This window comes from Ostrinia furnacalis, unplaced genomic scaffold (genome assembly GCF_004193835.3).
Source record: "Ostrinia furnacalis isolate ACB-3 unplaced genomic scaffold, ASM419383v2 OfSCF2155, whole genome shotgun sequence".
Lineage (NCBI taxonomy): Eukaryota > Metazoa > Arthropoda > Insecta > Lepidoptera > Crambidae > Ostrinia > Ostrinia furnacalis.
Window position 1 is genome coordinate 552,357 of NW_021132394.1, and position 22,533 is coordinate 574,889.

A 22,533-nucleotide genomic window follows, 5' to 3' on the forward strand; every position below is an offset into this window, starting at 1 on the left:
CAAGATGACTACAAGGGGTAGGTACGCATTTCTTATGGTCTGCTAGGTGGCTGTGTGAGAATGACTCACCCATCTTGAGGCCGTGGGCGGGCGGTTGCAGCAGCGGCTGGGCGGGCGGGCGGCGCAGCAGGTGCAGCGGCGGCGGGGCGGCGGGCGGCGGCGGCGGGGACGCGGGCGGCGGCGGCGGCGGCAGCGCGTCCCACAGCGGCGCGGGACTAGACAGCTAGAGCGGGAGGTATGTCCCACCGCTAGTGACTATAAGGGGGGCAACGCGTTCCACAACCCAAGGGCTTATAGTCTACTAGGTGCTACAAGGTCCCAACGCAGGCATAAAGTGACTAGAAAGGGAAGCATAGCATCGTTAACTAGAGTGAAAGGTAGCATGACCCACCACTAGTGACTATAAGGGGGAGCAACGCGTTCCACAACGTAGAAGCTATAGCTATAGTCTGCTAGGAGCCAGACGGAGGTACAAGGAGACTAGAAGGGAGGAGCATTGTGTCTCATTGGTACATGATACTAGAAGGGAGGACGGCGATTCCTACAAGCGTCAGGCAAGAAAGGCAGAAAGAGCAACGAATGACACGGCCACACAGGAATCTAAAAAAGGAGCCGTAAACTAATCTAGGCGACTCACCAATCTTGAGCCCATAGGCGACTGACGGCGGCGGTGAGCCGGTTGGCGACAGTGCGTCCCACAGCGACGCCAAGTCAAGGTGACTTCAAAAGGGAGCACGCGTCCCACAATCTAGGAGCTTATAGTATCTTAAATGACTCTGGGAGCTACTAGACGCGTGACGCAGGGAATCTTGTCTAGCGAATCTCTATAGGATGACTCACTAATCTTGAGCCCATGCGCGGTCGGCGGCGGCGGCGGCGGCGAGCCGTGTAGCGACAATGCGACTCATAGGTGGCTTATCAAGCAATGTGACACAGGAGATTAGACGGAGCTTCTAGTCTGCTAGGTGGCTACGGAAGATCCTAAGCGCGGGGAATCTAGTCTAGCGCATTTCTATAGGATGATTTACCAATCTTGAGTCCATAGGCGAACGGCGGCGGCGAGCCGGGTGGCGACAGTGCGTCCCACAGCGACACAAGAAGCTAGATTGGGAGGTAGCATGTCCCACAGCACAGGAAAGGAGCCTCTAGTCTGCTACGTCTGTAGGTGGCTACGGAAGATCCTAAACGCGGGGAATTTAGCGCATCTCTACAGCGACTCACCCATCTTGAGCCCATGGGCGGGCGGCGTAGCAGGAGATTAGAGTGAGACTCTAGGAGGTAGAATATTCTAGGTAGGAGATAGTCTCTCATAGCCAAGATGACTACAAGGGGAAGGGACGCATCTCTTATGATCTGCTAGGTGGCTGTGTGAGAATGACTCACCTAACTTGAGTCCATGTGCGGACACGGATCTAGGAGACTAGCGGGGGGAACATCACGTCCCATAGAATCATAGGGTGTAACAAGGATACTAGAAGGGAAGAGCATCGAGTCCTATAGGAGAGAAGAGGTCGTAGCATGTCCGGTAGCCAAGGTTACTTACTACAAAGGGGAGCACGCGTCCCACAACCTAGGAACTACATAGTTCCCTAGATGGCTAAGAGAGACATAAGGGAGATGGTTAGACACAGGGTATTTGTTCTTACCCATCTTGAGCCCATGTGGGGGCGGTTGCAGCAGCGGCTGAGCGGGCGGGCGGCGCAGCAGGTGCAGCGGCGGCGGGGCGGCGGGCGGCGGCGGCGGGGACGCGGGCGGCGGCGGCGGCGGCAGCGCGTCCCACAGCGGCGCGGGACTAGACAGCTAGAGCGGGAGGTATGTCCCACCGCTAGTGACTATAAGGGGGGGCAACTACTATCACTAGGTGCATGATGGAGATACAAGGAGACTAGAAGGGCATTGCGTCCCACAAGAACAGGATACTAGAAGGGAGGACGGCGTTTCCTACAACCTTCAGACAAGAAAGGGAAAAAAAGCAGCGTATCCCACGGTGACACAGGAACATAGAAGAGGGGCTGTGTATCCCTACATTAAAACTAGGTCATTTACCAATCTTAAGCGCATGGGCGGGTGACGCTAGCAGCGGGTTCGTAGCAAGTGTAGGTTGTGCATCCCACAACGACACGGAAGACTAAAGAGGAGAGAATTACTAGGGGGAGCAACGCGACCCACAATATAGAAGCTTACTATAAGCTAGGTGGCTATGGAAGATCCTAAATGCAAGGAATCTAGTTTGGTGCGTCGCATCCCATAATCACAGGATTCTAGAAGGGAGGACGATTCCTACAACGGTACAAGACGCTAGAAGAAAAGGCAGCGTGTCCCACGGTGCCACAGGACTCAGGAGACTGGAAGAGGGTCTGTGTACACACTAAGACTAGGTGACTTACCCATGTTGAGCCCATAGGCGAGCGGCGGCAGCGGCGGCGAGCCACAGCGACACAAGAAGCTAGATTGGGAGGTAGCATGTTCCACACTTAAACAGCCAAGCTCAGAGGCTTATAGTCTCATAGGATCCGCTAGACGTGTGACACAGGGAACTAGGTGACTCACCCATCTTGAGCCCATGGGCGGGCGGTTGCAGCAGCGGCTGGGCGGGCGGGCGGCGCAGCAGGTGCAGCGGCGGCGGGGCGGCGGGCGGCGGCGGCGGGGACGCGGGCGGCGGCGGCGGCGGCAGCGCGTCCCACAGCGGCGCGGGACTAGACAGCTAGAGCGGGAGGTATGTCCCACCGCTAGTGACTATAAGGGGGCCATAAAATTCAACACTTAGAAAGTGAAAAAAATTTTAAAATAGGTAGTTGAAACAAACCACAGCTAATTTTCATAGTGGACTGTACTATACGATAAACATGTCAGTCAATTTGACAACCTTTGTCGGAAACATTATTCAATGAAAATATTGTCCGAACCCTTAGTATTTCTCTTCGACAAAACACACACATTGTGAACCACTTTTCTTTCACGACTATAAAAATATTTTAGCAATTTAATTCATAAAACCAATTGCGCACATTTAAAATAAAGTTTGTTTACACTTTGACAGCAATAGACTGACATGCAAGGTGACATGTCAATGAAGTTTTTAGTTACTGTTGCCATTAAAAGAAATTAGTACCATTAGTTTTCCGCAACATGGCGAGGGTTTTTATGTTCCTGGTCAGGCTATAAAAGCACTACTGCGCCGTAAACAAATGTTTTGTTGTCGATATGTTTACATAATAAAGAACCTTAAGTTTCTTTTTTGTTTTACTTGGCATTCTAAAATTTATATTCGACTTTTGTAATTGACTTTTAAATAACATATTATACCTACATATACACTCGCGNAATACATAGTGGGGCGGCTTCGGACTGCTGACCTGTGTATGATTCGGACCGTAAAAAGCACAGATATTATCTGTCGTAAAAAGAGAAAGAAGAAAAGAATAATAAAAAAAGAAAAAGTCAATACTCAATACGGAAAAGGACGCTGTGTTTTTCTGAATTGGTACAAAATACATGCTATGTGATAATAATACGAAAATTTTCACCGTGCGAAGCGTCAAAGCGAACAAAACAAAAACCCGGCGGAAACCGGAAAGGTGCGAGGTGACACGAAATGCAACACACGGCCTGCAGGGCCAATGCTATTGAATGGAGCAAGAGGAGCGAACAACTACGACCAGCACGACGCGCAAAGCCCCCTGGTGAGTCCAAAGTATTTGTGCCAGTAAAGCACGTGTAATATGTATCACACAACAAAGATCAACCATCACTGTGATCATACTCCACAGGGCGCGCACAAACGACGACCAAAAGGGATAAAGCGATGACCATGCTGAAGCTGTCCCAAAAGCCATCGGACTGTCAAATGCGGCGGGATCGACCCGCCAACCCCTGCAAGCGCGACGACGACATATAGGTATGCGATGCAATGCCATCTGACCTCTGTGACGTGAGCAAGTATTTCTTGACATGTGTTCTAAAAGTGTGTTTTGTTTGCAGGTTGCGCAAAGGAGGTGGCAGGTCGTTCCAACACCGTGTGGCAGCAAATCTGAAGGATCCTCTGAACGCCACGGTGCGATGCTTTGGGGTGACAAAGATGTGTGAGCAGACCCTTCTGGAGTGACCCTCCCTGCTCCCGGCCCAGTCAAGCTTATCGTACAAATACCCTGGTCTATGTGTGGCAATGATACCAAACATCATGGTAGCAAGATGTAATTTTCTACGAGCAGCCATTTTCAATATATTGGCAGCGTTGAGAAATGGGGTGACATGTGCTCGAGGTGGCACTGTAAAGCAGAAGCGGGCACAAGCATTTTGCACTCTTTGCACCAGCTTGGCAGACCTGGCCATGAGACAGGGTCCGTACACAGTGTCGCAGTAGTTGAGCTTACTGAGGACAAGGGACTCACATAGTGCAATTCGTATACTCTCGCATAGGTATGGCCTTAGCTTGTATAATATTTTGAGTCTGTAGAAGCAGTTTCTTGCACATTCAGTAACGTGGGCCTCAAATCTTAGCTGGCTCTCGAAAATGAGTCCCAGATTTCTAGTCTTATCCACTTTCTCGATCTGTTCTCCATTAATCTGGATATCGAGAGACTTATTCGCCAGCTTAATAGTGTTTTTAGGAGTTCCTATCAGTATTAACTGAGATTTTTTTGGGTTGAGGGTAAGACCGTTCGAGATGCACCAAGCTGAAACCCTCTCCAAGTCATCATTTACCTTGATCACAGCTGCGTCACACTTATCAGGCTCAAATGGAAGGTACAGTTGCAAGTCATCTGCATAGATGTGATAGTTGCAATATTTGATGCTATTTATAATGTCAGCACTGTACAAGATGTACAAAATTGGCCCTAATATCGAGCCCTGGGGGACCCCGCGAGTCACCTGGTGGACCTGCGAACGCAAAGATATACCGTCCTCCCGCCTCAGTTCCACGTACTGCTTTCTACCTGACAAGTAACTATGGAACCATTTTACAGAACCACTGTCAAGACCATAATAATGCAATTTAGACAGCAAGAGTGAGGTGTTGATAGAATCGAAGGCACGCGAGAAGTCGAGCAACAGCATGACTGAAACGGTGCCCCGATCCTGAGCAGCCAATAAGTTGTCAACCACATCAGCAAGAGCGGTTGCTGTACCATGCCCTTTACGGAACCCAGACTGATAGTGTGGAAGAATGCCCTGTTCCTCAAGGTACTGCGTAAGTTGATCACACACTATCCTTTCCAAGATCTTTGACAGACACGGTAGGATGCTGATGGGCCGGAGTTCTTTTACGGTGGTTGGTTGACCAGTTTTTGGTAGCGGTCTCACTAAAGCCACCTTCCAGCTCTCAGGGAATGCACTTTCAAGTATTGACCTGTTGATCATATTGGTTATTGCCTCCAGTGACTGCGGCAAAGTCAAAAGTAAAATGTCAAGGGATAAGCCATCATCTCCACGCGCGTTCGATCTAAGTCTTTTGATAGCCCTCAAAACCAGATCCTCGCTAACAGTATGCAAGGAGAAAGTTGATGCTTTGGTATGTCTATGATACTCGTAGTAACTCAGTTGCGAGATACTAGCGTCGCCATCACCAGGTATGTTCAAAAAGTGTGCGTTGATCTCGTCGGGGTTGTTAAACGATGGTGGAAGGTCAGCTGATTTCCTTTTGTCTGGCAGGACAGTACCCTTGAGATTCTTCCATAATTTCTTTGAGTCCTTCACATTATTGTTAATATGCTTAGTAAAAAAGCATGACTTCTCCCTCTCAATAGCCTCCAAAACGAGGTGTTTCATAGTTTTATAGGAGGCCTTAAGATCTGGGGTACCCAAGCTTTTGTATTTTTTATGGTAGTTGTCTCTGACTCGGATCATATCTCTAACAGTGTCAGTTATCCACGGGTGCGGAGGCCGTTTGAATTTCCGTGTCTTCATTGGGGCATGCAGATCCATGAGACCCATAACCGAGCTGGTAAAAGCCACCACGTAGTCATTTATATTTTTAGCGAGTTTGAGGCTATTCCAATTAATGGCGCTAAGATCTTGACTGAACTGGTCTAGAATGATGTCTTTCAAAGGCCTGTAGGTTATCTGCTGCGGCTTGACTTTGTCCTTCTTGAACCTAAATTCTCCTAGCAGCATAGCGTGCCCACCCAAGTCTGGAGAATGCCGCACCACAACTTCGAGAGCCTTCACATCGGCACATATAACGTCTATAAGCGTACTGCTATGATCAGTGTGATGTGTTGGCTCCTTTACCAATTGGGTAAGGTTGAGACTATGTATGCACTGGAGAAACTGTCTGCATCTGCTGTTGCTCTCGTCAAGAAGATTTATGTTGAAGTCTCCCAACAGTATCAGCCCATCTGCTTTGCTGAAGGATGTAATGGTCTCGGTTATAGTGTCAAGGAATAATCCTACATCAAGCCAGGGTGGCCTGTAGGCCGTACCTATGATGATATTCTGGTTGTTAAGGCGTACGGAAAGCCACATCTGTTCAACAGATGTAGCTGTGTCTGGATGGGAGCATAGCCTTATATTGATACCTCTACGTATGTAAAATCCCACCCCGCCCCCTCGTCCTCCTCTGACATGATTCGGCCTAGGAGTATGTCTCAGCCGGTAGCCAGCGAGGATCGGAGCTCTGCCCTCTTCCCCATCTCTCAACCAGGTCTCGTTAATTGCCATTATGTCTGGATCAAGGTCCTCCATTGCCACAACAAACTCCTCTTGCTTGGTACAAAGGGATCCTGCATTGAAAAACCCTACCAATAAGTTACTTCTCAACCCCAAGCCTGTACTAGATTTGTATAATTAATACACCGATAAATGTTTATATGAATGGCCCTTTTAAACACAATGAGAGTGTACTTACTGTGCCATCTGGCATGGTTAGTGTTTGTAACATTCATCGAAAATATAATTGTTTGGAACAACTGATAAGAGCACCTTATACTAGTTTCAATTTTAAGATTTCCTAACATATTAAGAGAGTAGCAATGAAAAACACAATAACAAGTTTGTAAATATTGCAACAGTAAAATCTAAGATTTCCTAACATATTAAGAAAGTAGCAATGAAAAACAGAATAATAAGTTTGTAGATATTGCAACAGTAACAGAGTGTTTCGATAGGTAAGCAGTTTTAAATTTGTGATGTGAATTATTAACCCTTTCAGACCTGAATTATTTTTTTTCACCCGATCAATTTAATTAAATTTATGCAACTAAAGTATAGTAAGATATCTAAGAAAAAAATCATGAAAAAAATCCTAGTGTTATACTTTTCGAGAAAATGCATTTTCTTTTTATGTCTACAAATGTGGCCATCCGTCCCACGTGAAAAAAAACTTAAGGATTAACAGTGTTATTGAAATAATAGAACGTACCATTTTGGAACTCTTTTTAATTAGTTTTTATAAAAAAAAGACTTTTTTTTGTCTAAATAACAAAATTAAATCTCTTCTTTCATCATCATCATGATCATCATCATCTCAGCCCTATGGCTGAGATGATGACGTCCACCGCTGAACATAGGACTCCCCCAATGGTTCCCATGTTGCCCGTTTGGTAGCAGCCTGCGTCCAGAGCTTTCCTGCTACCTTTATGATGTCGTCGGTCCACCTTGTGGGTGGACGTCTCACGCTGCGTTTTCCGGTACGCGGCCTCCTCTCCAGAACCTTGCTGCTCCATCGGTTCGTTCTGCGTACTATGTGCCCTGCCTATTGCCACTTCAGCTTGCAAATCCGTCGGGCTATGTCAGCGACTTTAGTTAGTTTACGGATCTCCTTATTTCTGATTCGATCTCGTAAAGAAACACCGAGCATAGCCCTATCTATAGCACGCTGTACAACTTTGAGCTTCTGTATAAGGCCTATAGTGAGAGGCCACGTTTCCAAACCATAAGTCATCACTGGTAAAACATTGGTTGTACCTACACTTTAGTCTTCAGGCACTGAGGTCATCATCATCATCATGATGATGATGATGATGATGATGATGATGATGACCTCAGTGCCTTCAGCCATAGGACGTCCCAACCGAGTTGGATTCGACGATTGACCTCTTTCTCGAAATTGGACCTACCTAGCTGAATCGTTTGTCCGAGGTAGACATACTTGTCAACAATTTCGAGGAATCGATCAATGGCTTCTCCATTCTCTTAGTTATCTGAAGATAGCACAAAATCAGATAGATTTCCGTCATCTCAGTGTTCTCAAGGCCTCTAGTAAGGACATTTTGACATTATGTTATCTGGACATAAAAAAAAATGATTTACATAATTATTTAATACATAAAATAAATATATTGTATTTTTTCTAACATAAATGTATTTCTGAATACTAAAAAAGTTGAAATAAAAATGAATTTATAATAAAACCGTTATCACTTGGAACAATTTCAAAATGCTTAGTTGCCTCCTGATGGGATCATTTGAGTACAAATCTAAAAGTCGAGATTAGTAATACAAAGACAACACAAAATACACAAATTGTATGTTCCATGTGTCCCTTGTAATAATAAATACACGCTAGTATTTTTTACAGAAGATATCTGTTACTATTTCATATTTTTCCGAAATAGAATAAAGAGCTCACCTGCACAGTTCAAATCACGCTCGGGCACTGGTTGAAACTTGTCAATTAGTGCTATTATACCACGAGAGATGGCGTTAAAAGTACTGAATTAGGTAGTTTATTATGTGAACAAATGAAGACAACCATTTTAAGTTTCAAATGTACAGAGTTAAGTTTATAATTTTGATTTATATTTTATGTCTACAATTGTGGACGCCGGGTCTGAAAGGGTTAAGTAAACAANCCATATGGTGCATTTTGCAACAAAGAAATTATGCCCGATTTTGCAGTCGACCACATCGAGGCGAGAAAAAGATGGAAAATACTTTCTCTTTCTAATAAAAGAGGACAGGATGCTTTCCTAAGCGAGACAGAGATAGAACACAAACACACTCCCATAAAGCCTAATTTGGCACAAATGACGTCATTATTTTGCTGCTATTCAGTAGGAACTACCAGGAGCGCATGCAGTTTGAAGAGGTATAAGTACACAAGTCCAGAGAAAGGGAGATAACCTTATAAGCGAAAAAGAGAAGAATAGTACGCCATTCATAAAATCATTCATAGAACGAAACAACAATACAATAGTGAGTTCAAATAAAGCAATAAATATCAACCGAAAATGAGGGTATAGTTCCAAAATACTGGACTGTCCTGTCGATGACATTGACAGTGGGGCGCCACCGTCAATACCGGATCGCTGGTTCAGATTTTTGCCATGTTGGAAACCATATAGTTGAACGATGGTAGCGCCCCCCTGTCATTGAGTTTGGTGAGACAGTTCAGCGTGGGTCATCTAGAGATCCAAAATCTTCTGACACTAACTGTCACAAGCGCAAAATTAATTGCATTATATAAACTGCGTTCTCATTTCAAGTTAATGTGTCAGTTTTTATAATTAGTTAATTACAAAAATAAGACCTCTGGTTTATAAAAAAATAGTAAATTATGTGCATTATTAAAGTGTCATCGAATGAATGAAAGTATAGTTCCAAAATACTGAACTGTCCTATCCATGACATTGACAGTGGGGCGCCACCGTCATACCGGATCGCTGGTTCCGATTTTTGCCATGTAGGAAACCATATAGTTGAACGATGGTAGCGCCCCCCTGTCATTGAGTTTTGTGGGACAGTTCAGCGTAGGTCATCATAAGTATGTGAGTAGTTTTTGTTTTGTAAAACATCCAAAGTAACCTATTTCTTATTACGTGTTTTGCGTTCGTTTCATTGGTTTTACATTGCGTCAGGAAAGGTACGATGGCGGATTCGATTTCTGCTGAGGGCAATTAGAAATATGACGAGCTTAACTATCTTATTAAATTCATTTGTTTTTTTATTTCTTAATTATTTTATCCGTCATGTACCTACCTAGTATTTTTCTGTTTATTTTGAAACTAGGTGTTTAGTTGGAACATAATAAAACGTAGTTTCATATTGAAAATTTTGTGTTGTGATTCCTGACCCGACCACGACATGGAACGGAGTTTTTACTGTGGCACAAAATGGTAGTTTTAATTGTGTTTTACTGTGCCACTTATCCCAAGAATTTGTGCCTTGTACTTTTTGAGTAATAAGAGGACGATTGTGGTCGGGCTGGGGATCACGGTTCCTGGCCCGACCACAAGCAGATCTAATAAAATATCAATAGTGTTAAGTTACTGATTATGCCAAAAATATGTGTCAAACTGTGCCTTTAGCAAATGTAAAGCATTTTCTATTAATCACAAAATAAATCTAGATTCGGATTAATTAGTTTTTAGCATGGTCATTTGAACACTTTGTTCGTGACAATTACGTCGTCTAGGTAACTTTAAGTAATCGATGTTCACCGATTACTTAAAGATTTCGCGTCTGATTTGAGTGACTTTTTTTGTTTTATAGTAGATACTTGCCATTTGGTCCCATACACAATTTAATTTAGTTTAACGTAGGTAGTCGTTTTTATTTTACGAGCATGATTTTCGAACAGAATTTTTCGGACTCAGATTACAGACACTGAAAAGTCAAAAAAAATAAAACCGACTTCAAATGCGTGAACACAAAAAAAAACTAAAAATTAAAAATATTGCGTATAAAAAAGTTCAACCCCAATTTTCCACCCTTGGGGGTGAAATATTTTCTTCAAATTCGCATGAAACCACCCTTTTGATAATACCTATTCAACAAAAAAATAATCGTTCAAATTGATTTATAATCGGCGGAGATATTGAGTATAAAAAGTTCATCCCCAATTTTCCACCCTTGGGGGTTGTTTTTTCTATTATTAAATTTAAATGGGACCACCCTTGAGGTATTACCTATACGCCGAAAAAAGATTTGTTCAAATCGGTTCATAATTGGCGGAGTTATCGCGTAACAAACATAGAAAAAAAAAAACATACGGGTCGAATTGATAACCTCCTCCTTTTTTGAAGTCGGTTGAAAATAAAATAAACTGCGTTTAAAAAACCTAATAATTAACTTTTTAAAAAAATAAAACCGACTTCAAATGCGTGAACACAAAAAAAAACTAAAAATTAAAAATATTGCGTATAAAAAAGTTCATCCCCAATTTTCCACCCTTGGGGGTGAAATATTTTCTTCAAATTCGCATGAAACCACCCTTTTGATAATACCTATTCAACAAAAAAATAATCGTTCAAATTGATTTATAATCGGCGGAGATATTGCGTATAAAAAAGTTCATCCCCAATTTTCCACCCTTGGGGGTTGTTTTTTCTATTATTAAATTTAAATGGGACCACCCTTGAGGTATTACCTATACGCCGAAAAAAGATTTGTTCAAATCGGTTCATAATTGGCGGAGTTACCGCGTAACAAACATAGAAAAAAAAAACATACGGGTCGAATTGAGAACCTCCTCCTTTTTTGAAGTCGGTTGAAAAGTAGAAAAATAATTTTACGTTATTTATTTAATTAGGACAATTATTATGACCATGATTGATATTCTCGGAGTCGGTGCCAGTCTGTCTCAAGAAACGTACTGCTCATAAAATAAAAACGACTACGTTAAACTAAATTAAATTGTGTATGGGACCAAATGTCAAGTATCTACTATCGAACAAAAAGAGTCACTCAAATCGGACGAGAAATCTGCAAGTAATCGGTAAACATTGATTACTTAAAGTTATCTAGACGACATAACTATCACGAACAAAGTGTTCAAATGAGCATGCTAAAAACTAACTAATCCGAATCTAGATTTATTCTGTGATATAATAGAAAATGCTTTACATTTGATGTAGGCACAGTTTGACACATATTTTTGGCATAATCAGTAACTTCACACTATTGATATTTTATTAGATCTGCTTGTGGTCGGGCCAGGAACCGTGATCTCCAGCCCGACCACAATCGTCCTCTTATTACTCAAAAAGTACAAGGCACAAATTCTTGGGATAAGTGGCACAGTAAAACACAATTAAAATTACCATTTTGTGCCACAGTAAAAACTCCGTTCCATGTCGTGGTCGGGTCAGGAATCACAACACAAAATTTTGCCGAAAGTGATAAAACTAGTTTAGAAAAAGTAGATTTATTTACAATTCGTCTTATATCTATAAAACAATTAGTCAATCTTAGAACAACATCACTGGTCTCAGGGGAAGTTGAGGAGGCCGGGCGGAGGCTCCGGCGGCATGAACTGCGGCAGAGACACGTTTGGGTCTGAAACAAATTGATCATATTTAGTCCTTTGTGGTTATAGAACATTTGCGTCAGTTGCACCTTAACTACAACTTTAACCGGTGTTTTTGAATGGGGTTTGACAGACTTAAGGTCTCAAGGACTTAAGGTATACAAACAAACGTGTGGCAAAATGGTCTTTGCTTTTTATTTTCGTTTTTAGCAAAGATTGTTTTTAATAGGTAGATGGCGTGACGACACATTTTATATTAAGTACTTGCAGAAAATGTTCAAGAATCTCTGTTTAATTACTGTGGAAGTTAAGTCGACTGGAATGCTGTTGTTAAGCACAATACTCAATACAAAAGTTGTCCAAGCCCATGCGATCAATGTAATAAATATAAGCTTTTCTCCAGAAGTACTGTCGGCTCAGCGATTTTGGTCTGCTATGAAATTGTTGGTCTAAAACTCCCGAGGTTCGAACCCACAATCCCGGCGTAGGAGGCCGACAACTTTACCGCGGAGCCGACAGTACGTGATAGCGTTCAGCGAAACTTTCAATCGCTTTGAGTTTACACACGCGGTTTGTAGGTCAAGGACGTCATGAATTTCCTTCTAAAATTAATGTATTCTACATTCATTATCTCTATGGAATGTACGCAAATTTGCTAAAATTCATATTCAATTCATGGACTTTTCACGCGGATCTCCTTTTCGAGTCTAGATTCTGGAGGTGACGTCAATAATTCACTTAAAATAATTAACGTTTTACTCATAAGGAAATTTTGAATTCGGTAGTAGCTCCAGACTTTTCCTGGCCATTACAGAAATAACCGATCATATTATTGTTTTAATAAATTATAATTACCTAGTTCTGTATGCACCGCGTCCAGAATTGCCTACAAGATAAGAGTGTGTCATGTAAGATAAACAACTGCTAAAAACTAGTACAAGTTCACCCTATCAATATTAAGTGTTTTCAAAGTCAGTCTGGATTATATTTATCTTTATTGCTTGCCGATTTAATATACCGATAATATTAAAATTAAAATGTATGTCTTCCCTATATAAACAATGACAATACCTATCAACCGTATCGCAAAACGGTCCTGTGGTTTACCACAATTATTCATAACAACCCAAATTATCGTTAATTTTGTGGTTCTCTAGGTAGGATGTCTCACAGCTACACGGGATACACGGGTGACTACAAGGGGGTGCACTGCATTCCATAGCGACATGAGAAACTAGGAGGGTCGTTGACGTCCCAAACAAGAGACTAGAATATAGAGCAGTATGTCCCACAATCATTTAGTAGGTGAGGTGTAACTTATTGCGTTTTGCCTGCCACACCCTGTCTGACTCGCCGATCTTAGCCCGTGGGCGGGCGGCGGCAGCGCCTCCCAAAGAGGCACGTGGGACTAGAGTGGGAGGTAGCATGTCCCATATTCAAAGTGACTACGAGGGGGAGGGACGCGTCCCACAACATAGGAGCTTACAAGGTGGCTGTGATGACGCAGAATGACTCACCAATCTTGAGCCCGTGGGCAGGCGGCAGCGGCAGTGCTTCCCATAGCGACACGGGAGATTAGACTGAGAGGTAGTATGTCCCACAGTCAAAATGACTAAGTGTGGGAAATGTTGTTCAGGGCGATTTTACACCAAGACTTACACATCTTGAGCCCATGGCCGGACGGCGCAACAGCGGCACATGAGGTGGCGTGAGACTAGAATGGGAGGTAGCATGTCCCATAGCCAAAGGGGAGCACGCATCCCACAATCTAGAAGCTGATAGTCTCTTAAGATGCTCTGAGAGTTGCTAGACGCGTGGCGCGGGGAATCTAGTCTAGCGCATCTCTACAGCGACTAACCAATCTTGAGCCCATAGGCGAGCGGTGGCGGCGAGCCGGGTGGCGACAGTGCGTCCCACAGTGACACAAGAAGATTGGGGGGTAGCATGTCCCACAGCACAGGAAAGGAGCTTCTAGTCTGCTAGTTGGCTACGGAAGATCCTAAACGCGGGGAATATAGTCTAGCGCATCTTTACAGCGACTCACCAATCTTGAGCCCGTGTGCGAGCGACGGCGGCGAGCCACAGCGACACAAGAAGCTAGATTGGGGGGTAGCATGTCCCACAGCCAAGCCCAAGAGCTTATAGTCTCTTAAGCGGCTATGGGATCCGCTAGACATGTGACACGGGGAACCAGGTCTCTCACCCATCTTGAGCCCATGGGCGGGCGGCGGCGGCGAGCCAGGTGGCGACAGTGCGACCCATAGTGACACAGGAGACTAGACTGGGGGGCAGCATGTCTTACAGCACAGGAAAGGAGCTTCTAGTCTGCTAGGTGGCTACGGAAGATCCTAAATGCAGATAATCTAGTCTAGTGCGTCCCTACATCAAAACAGGCGACTCACCAATCTTGAGCTCATGAGCAGGAGCGGCAGTGTGTCCGATAGCGACACAGGAGATTAGAGTGGAAGGTAGCATGTCCCATAGCCAAGAAGCTTGACTCCTAAGTGGTTATGGAAAACACTAAACGCAGGGAATTTAGTCTGGAATGTGTCTCCTCTAAAACTAGGTCTCTCACCCATCTTGAGCCCGTGGGCGGGCGGTTGCAGCAGCGGCTGGGCGGGCGGGCGGCGCAGCAGGTGCAGCGGCGGCGGGGCGGCGGGCGGCGGCGGCGGGGACGCGGGCGGCGGCGGCGGCGGCAGCGCGTCCCACAGCGGCGCGGGACTACACTAGCTAGAGCGGGAGGTATGTCCCACCGCTAGTGACTATAAGGGGGGCAACGCGTCCTACAACCCAAGGGCTTATAGTCTACTAGGTGCTACAAGGTCCCAACGCTGGCATAAAGTGACTAGAAAGGGAAACATCACATCGCTAAATAGAGTGGGAGGCGGCATAACCCACCGCTAGTGACTATAAGGAGGAGCAACGCGTTCCACGACATAGGAGCTTATAGTCTGCTAGGGCACGACGGAGGTACAAGGAGACTAGAGCAACGCGTCCCATTGGTACAGGGTACTAGAAGGGAGGACGGCGATTCCTACCACCGTGCGTGAGATTAGAAGAAAAGGCAGCGTGTCCTACGGCCATACAGGAATCTTAAAATCTTGGCGAGAAGTGCCGAGTGCGTCCCCAGCGACACAAGAAGCTAGATTGGGAGGGAGAATGTCCCACAGCTAAAGTGTTTCAAGGGGGAGCAACGCGTCCCATAACCTAGGAGCTTCTAGCCTTCTAAATGAGTATGGAAGATCCTAAACGCGGGAAATTTAGTCTAGCGCATTTCTATAGGATGACTTACCAATCTTGAGTCCATAGGCGAGCGGCGGCGGCGGCGAACCGGGTGGCGACAGTGCGTTCTTCAGCGACACAAGAAGCTAGATTGGGAGGTAGCATGTCCCACAGCACAAGAATGGAGCTTCTAGTCTCCTAAGTGAGTATGGGAGACACTAAACGTCTAAAATGTAGTCTAGTGCGACTCACCCATCTTGAGGCCGTGGGCGGGCGGCGTGAGCAGCGGCTGGGCGGGCGGGCGGCGCAGCAGGTGCAGCGGCGGCGGGGCGGCGGGCGGCGGCGGCGGGGACGCGGGCGGCGGCGGCGGCGGCAGCGCGTCCCACAGCGGCACGTGGTCCGGGTGCGTGGCGGGACACGGCCACGCGCAGCCGGTGCGACGCGCCTTCTTGCGCTGGTTGAATATTGTTTATTAGGCACACAATAAAAGAGTTTGTTACGACGTTTCTTCTCAGCACTTCCCATAATAATATGTTTGTTCCGAAGCGGTGGTAGGGCCCAAAAGATAAGGAGACGTGTAATGTGTCCCTTTTTTTTATGTGACAGGAGGCAAACGAGCAGACGGATTGATTTGTTTTGTGATTACCGTCGCCCATAGACACCCGCAGACCCAGGGGCGTTACAGGTGCGTTGCCGGCCTTTATGGTGAAGATACGCTCTCCTCTTGAAAGCTTGCAGATCGTATCCATCCCTTAAGGGCTACCTTTTTTTTTACTGTATTTTGACATTAATAAGTGCCACTAGTGGTCTAAATTGAATATTTTTGATTAATTTCATTTAATTAATTGAAATAATACATACATAAATGAACAAAAAAAGAAGCCTTATCCCAATTAAATTAAAATATCATTGAATGCCATGTGCCAAAAAGGTACTGGCTCAGCATTAGTCGTGACATTATAGGTGCCACGACACTGGTTTTCAACAAGGATCTTTGGGGCACTGGGGTCACCGTAAGCGTCAAAACTAAAACACACAGATTACCTACTACAAAATTACAAAAAATAAAATCTTATAGCAATTACAAAAAACTTGTGTTCAGAATGTGAAAAACGCACTACTATAGTCTGGTCCGTGAGCACGTAGAATTTTGTCCAATGACCCCAAGCTACCCATCCTTATTGCTCGCGCGTAATTATGTTGCTGTCGCGCTCGCACACTCACTGCGGGCGCGCGTCGCACAGTCGCGACAGCAATATAATTACGCGCGAGCGATAAGGATGGGTAGCTAGGGGTCATTGGACAAAGTTCTACGTGCTCACGGACCGGGCTTTATACATTAATATTTATTTTATTTATGTATATCTTGGCTATGGCAGAATAACAGGGTTTGTGGGTCTCCTGCAATCACTGAGTCGTAGACCTTTTTGTCTCTTACGACTATGATATTGTATCTGTGATAAACTGTAAACCTGTTTTGCGACAAATAAATACTTTCTGTCTATCCCAAGCTCGTCGTGAGGCGATTAACAAATGTAGAAAAAGAGATTAGAGTGGCAATTTCAAACTTGAACCCCATTCTGAGAAACTATGCGCAGAAAAGTAAACTTAGGGTTTTAGAACTACAGCTGGTATGATAGCAAATTCCCAAAGACGACACAGTAAAAAAATGGAAAACCCTGTATAGCAATGCGATTCTTTTGTTGACAAAGTATTATCTTGCAATCAGTTGTCTTAAAAAGTTAGATACAAGTGTTAATTGGTTTGCTAAGACTTCGAAGAATATTTACTCAGTCCACATTTGTCAATTCTTAAATCAAAGACCTTACCTTCTTGACGGGAGGCTCCTCTGTGTCCGAGTCCTGTCCAGGCTTGTACCCGTCGGCGAAACTGACTCGCTTGGCGCTGCGAGAAGGCTCAACGCATAACGACTTGCTGTAACACACACACATATTGGGCCTTATTACAAAAAAGTTAACGAACACTGGTTCAAGAATAATGTTTTAGTGTATTATTCAATAAGATGTGGATAGTCCGCGACGTAATACGCCATCTCAATGCCAACAATCATTGTCTGTTAGACGGTACGAAGTTCGCCGAGTCAAAATTATAATTGTTTAAGAGTATGCATGCAACAATATTAACGTTTCAGTTATTTTCGAGCAAATAATTTTTATACAGTAGCCAAATGTGGATAGCCAGCATGGCGCTCATTGCGGCGCGCTCGCACTGTACTGCGTCTAAATCAAAAACCAATACAGACTCCATTCTACAACTTTACACACGTTATTTATAGACTACTAGGTATATTTTAAAATAAAAATTTAAAATTTAAAAAATCCCGAAGTTTTGTAAAATTCGATTTTAAAACTTTACTTCCGGTTTTCTATGTGAACAAAAAAGAAATTTCAAATTTGTAGTAAATAGTAAGAAACACAGTTATTTATTCTCAAAAGTCCAATAGTTAGTATATTTTTAATCAAATATAATAGCAGTAATAGCTTTTGAAAAATCTTTTCCTAAAATTTTACCAATTTTTCGAACGCTCATAAAAAATAAACTAAGCTTCATAAAAAGATTATAATGATGCACATCCATTTAGGTCATATAGCAGTACATTTAATCAAAATATGAAGAAAATCCAAAACCTGACTTGATATTCGCTGTCCGCTTCGCGTGAAATAATGCCCCTATAGTCCAAGCCAACAGATATCTTTTTGACAGTTCTATTGGTGTGGGTGAGAATTTTAATACGTAACTTTTAGCAGGTATCATGGACAGAAAATCTTGAAGGCTAACTTATAAAACCCAATTATAAAATATACTTACGTAACCAGGATCCCCTTTTCTGGGGTGTCTTTGTCCGTTTCCACATCATCTGTCTCTTTCGTCACTTCACCAAGATCTGAAATCAGAATACCACTTTAACTTGATTGATATATCCCCTTACATAATTCAGGTAGATGAATATTTAATAGTTAAAAATATGTGGCCTCCTCTGTCCGTCTGACCAGGGATTATTCCACTTCGTTCACCTGAGTGAAGAAAGTGGAATCTTTAGTGTCCAGGTGATATCACCCAGGTGAACAAAGTGGAATAAACAGTGGAAGTGGAAGCAAATTAGAGTAGGTCGTGCAGGAGCATTGGAGACCAAATGACCTAATCATGATGAAGGCTAAGCCACTCACTAAAGTCTGGTTCGTGAGCACGTAGAATTTTGTCCAATGACCCCAAGCTACCCATGCTTATCGCTCGCGCGTAATTATGTTGCTGTCGCGCTCGCACACTCACTGCGGCCGCCCGTCGCACAGTCGCGACAGCAATATAATTACGCGCGAGCGATAAGGATGGGTAGCTTGGGGTCATTGGACAAAATTCTACGTGCTCACGGACCAGGCTTTAGTCTCTCTCAGTACTCGGTTGATTCTTTATGCGGCCCGAATCGCAATCATGTCCATTATTTCTAGTCCGGATTGATGATGAACACGAGTATAATGAAGGTACTACAACTCACTGGTTTCCCTGAGTGCCCGGTTGATTCTTTCATCCAGGGATGACAGACGCGGCGCAGGAGTTTCCGTGGCAAAGCAATCGCCGTATTGCATTCGGTCGGAAGAGCCGAACATGTCCATGTATGCTTCATCGTACCTGACAGAGAGAACCATAATTATTATTAATGTTAAAAAATTATGATACGAGGGGCGGCTGAAAAGTTTTGAGCCTAGGGTATTAAAAATGCCGATAGAAAAGTATAAAAAATATATTTTCCTATTTAATCTCCCTCTACTACAACGGACTTCTTACATTTGTGTAAAAGAGCTTTTAACCCACTGAAAAAAAATTCGCAATCTTTGCCTTCGAAATGAGCCTTTAACGCCGCCTTCATTTCTTTGTCACTCAAAAATCTTCGTTCCTGAAGGTCTTTTTTCCAATTTGAGAATTAGACAAAATAGCTAAGGATTCGGACTAAACTGTGTGGAGGGTGATTAATTTCTTGAAATCCAATTTTACCCGAGGCAAGCCATGCAACATGCGCCATGTGCGCGGGCGAATTATCTTGCAATAACAGATTTCCATTCGCCAGTTTGCCTCTCAATATTTCAACAACCACTTGACGCACTCTTATCAACAGTATATAATAATATATAATAATTTCCGTTTATTGTAGTTTTTTTTAAATAGGTAGTCAATGAATAAAATTCCTCCACAATCCCAAAAATAGTGGCTATGAGCTTGGGTGTCGATCGCTCCACTTTGAATTTCCGCGGTGACGTTTTCCCTTTTAAATCCATTGCATTGACTCTTATTTTGACTCTACATCGTACTGCCGGATCTATTACTTATCAATAGTGATAATGTGAGAAAAATAATTGTAAGGATTATGGCCAAAGATGTCCTAAAATTCCTGCGAAGTTGTGACTCGACGCTGGTTGTCGAGTGGCGTGAGCATTTTTGGCACCCATCGCGCGCACCCCTATTTCATGTGCAAATTAGTATGAAAAATATCGCCAATACGTTCCTTGCTAATACCTATGGCTTCAGCTATCTGTCACAGCTTAATTCGCTGATCTCTAAAGCAAGATTAATTAAATTTTCATTATTTTATTCGTTAATGGCGAAATCTGGCCGCACTGACTTGCGGTCATCTTTTAGCGACTCCCTGCCATGCTTGAACTATCGGATCCAATATTTCATGATGGCAAATGAGGGCCCAGACTCCCCATAAACTGTAAACATCTCATCAAATGTTACCGTCAGCGTTTTGTTCCTTTTTTTGAGGAATTTTGTGACAACTGTGTACTTCAATTTCGTACATTGTGCGGATGACTGAGACATGATGATGTTTACGAATTAATTACTAAAAGCGTGATGACGCTAATGAAATGAAAATTTGCACATATACTAAGGAGGTTATTGGCAAATTAATTAAATTTAGCGCGAGTCAATAATAACACTTGAAGATACTTAGGCTCAAAACTTTTCAGCCGCCCCTCGTATAAGTGAATTTCATGTCAAAAATACCGGTTTTTTGTCACAATATTCTCAGTTCAGCATTAATCGAAACACTCAGGAGTGTCCCAATATTATTGAGGCAGCTTCGGGCCGAGCGGCTGCCTGGTTCCAAGCGGCAATATGGCTCAGCTCGCGGCGACGAATTTGCCACAAGACGCGGCCGCAGATTGAAGCAGCGTCCCCGCTTGCTCTGCCTCGGGACGAGGCAGCTGCTTGGCCCGAGGCTTCCTCTAGTGGATACGCGGTCCTAGAACTTCCAAACAGTGGGCAGCAACTCACCCGATGTTCTGGTTGTCCTGTCTATTAGCGAGGGTCTGTATCTCCCCCAATGTTTCAACGTTCTTGGACTCTCAGTAACAGTATGGCTAGCTAGCTAGTAATTAAGGTGGCCCTCGCCCAATATTCTGGTTGTCCTACCTAGTAGCCACGGTCTGTATTTCTCAGTAACAGCATTAAACTCACTCAATGTTACTACAATTTCCAAACAGCGCTTAACTCGTCCAGTATTCTGTAACCCTCGGTAACAATACCCCAACCATAGAGATATAGAGAGATGCCAAGTAATGCGCTGAGTTCGAAACTCAGTGTCGCATTAGAAATTCACACACACAAAGAAATCAAAATATGTGCGCATATCCACTGCAGTATCAGTACTCAACGATCGAATAATATTTAGTACTACGCAAGCAATGTAAACTGTTTACATTGTGAAGTCGCTGCTGTCATCATAGCTGCATCGAGAAATGTGTTCTATTTTTGGGCATATTGCCGCGACACCGGTCCCGCCCCCTTATCACATCTCCCTTTAGTTTCTGTGATCTGTGACCCCAACTCACCCGATGTTCTGGTGGTCCTGCCTATTGGCGAGGGTCTGTATCTCTCAGTAACAATACCCAACTAACTCAATATTTCCGTAACTCTCAGTAACAATACCCGACTCACTCGATGTTCTGGTGGTCCTGCCTATTGGCGAGGGTCTGTATCTCGTAGGGCCCGCGCTCCAGCACGCTGCGGATGGGATAAGCCACGGCGGGCTCGCTCGCCGGCCCTCCCGTCAGGACTATGTTCACTTCACCCGGCTTCAGACCTGGTGTGACCATGGTCCAACGTCCCAGAACTCCCAAACAGTACCTAAGAACTCACCCGATATCCTGCCTGTGGTAACGGTCAATATCTCCCCCAATGTTCCAACGTTCTTTCTCTCACTAACATTTCCTAACTCACCCGCTATTTTGGTTATCCTGTGGGATTTGAGGAGCGACTATACCTGTATAGGAAGCTAATGTGGAATTGCTTCTTTCCGAGCGAGTGTTGTGCTCGGGGACCAAGGTCCAGTTGTTAACCATGTCGGTTTTCTGTATATGCTAGTCAGGACAGAAAACTCTGACACCGCGATGCAGGTTTAGAGACGTCAAAGTGTATGCTATGGCATACAAAGCATGTATCAGCGCCATCCATTAGGTAAGAACTACCACTACTAGTCTGTAGTTTCGCGTCGATAGATGTCGCCACAATCTCTGTATGTTACCCAATGTCCCAGCGTTCTATAGCTCCCAGTGACAGTACCCCACTCACCCGATGTTCTGGTGGTCCTGCCTATTGGCGAGGGTTTGTATCTCTCAGTAACAATACCCAACTAACTCAATATTTCCGTAACTCTCAGTAACAATACCCGACTCACTCGATGTTCTGGTGGTCCTGCCTATTGGCGAGGGTCTGTATCTCGTAGGGCCCGCGCTCCAGCACGCTGCGGATGGGATAAGCCACGGCGGGCTCGCTCGCCGGCCCTCCCGTCAGGACTATGTTCACTTCACCCGGCTTCAGACCTGGCGTGACCATGGTCCAACGTCCTAGAACTCCCAAACAGTACCTAAGAACTCACCCGATGTCCTGCCTGTGGTGACGGTCCATATCTCCCCCAATGTTCCAACGTTTTTTCTCTCAGTAACATTTCCTAACTCACCCGCTATTTTGGTTATCCTGTGGGATTTGAGGAGCGACTATACCTGTATAGGAAGCTAATGTGGAATTGCTTCTTTCCGAGCGAGTGTTGTGCTCGGGGACCAAGGTCCAGTTGTTAACCATGTCGGTTTTCTGTATATGCTAGTCAG

At 44.2% G+C, this 22,533-nt stretch overlaps 1 protein-coding gene across 1 annotated transcript in view; it reads right to left on the minus strand.

The window, feature by feature from the left end:
• Positions 1 to 12,064: 12,064 nt before the first annotated feature.
• The window catches only part of LOC114354732 (uncharacterized), a 44,500-nt gene continuing 34,031 nt past the window's right edge, over positions 12,065 to 22,533 (minus strand). The window contains exons 22-31 of the mRNA XM_028307277.1: positions 22,429 to 22,525; positions 22,104 to 22,248; positions 21,647 to 21,663; positions 21,365 to 21,560; positions 18,924 to 19,057; positions 18,239 to 18,314; positions 17,239 to 17,344; positions 15,662 to 15,863; positions 14,763 to 14,849; positions 12,065 to 12,216 (exon numbers count right to left, since the gene is read on the minus strand). Coding sequence (XP_028163078.1) covers positions 12,149 to 12,216; positions 14,763 to 14,849; positions 15,662 to 15,863; positions 17,239 to 17,344; positions 18,239 to 18,314; positions 18,924 to 19,057; positions 21,365 to 21,560; positions 21,647 to 21,663; positions 22,104 to 22,248; positions 22,429 to 22,525 — 1,128 coding nt within the window. The 3' untranslated portion in view covers positions 12,065 to 12,148. The remainder of the gene's footprint in view (positions 12,217 to 14,762; positions 14,850 to 15,661; positions 15,864 to 17,238; positions 17,345 to 18,238; positions 18,315 to 18,923; positions 19,058 to 21,364; positions 21,561 to 21,646; positions 21,664 to 22,103; positions 22,249 to 22,428; positions 22,526 to 22,533) is intronic.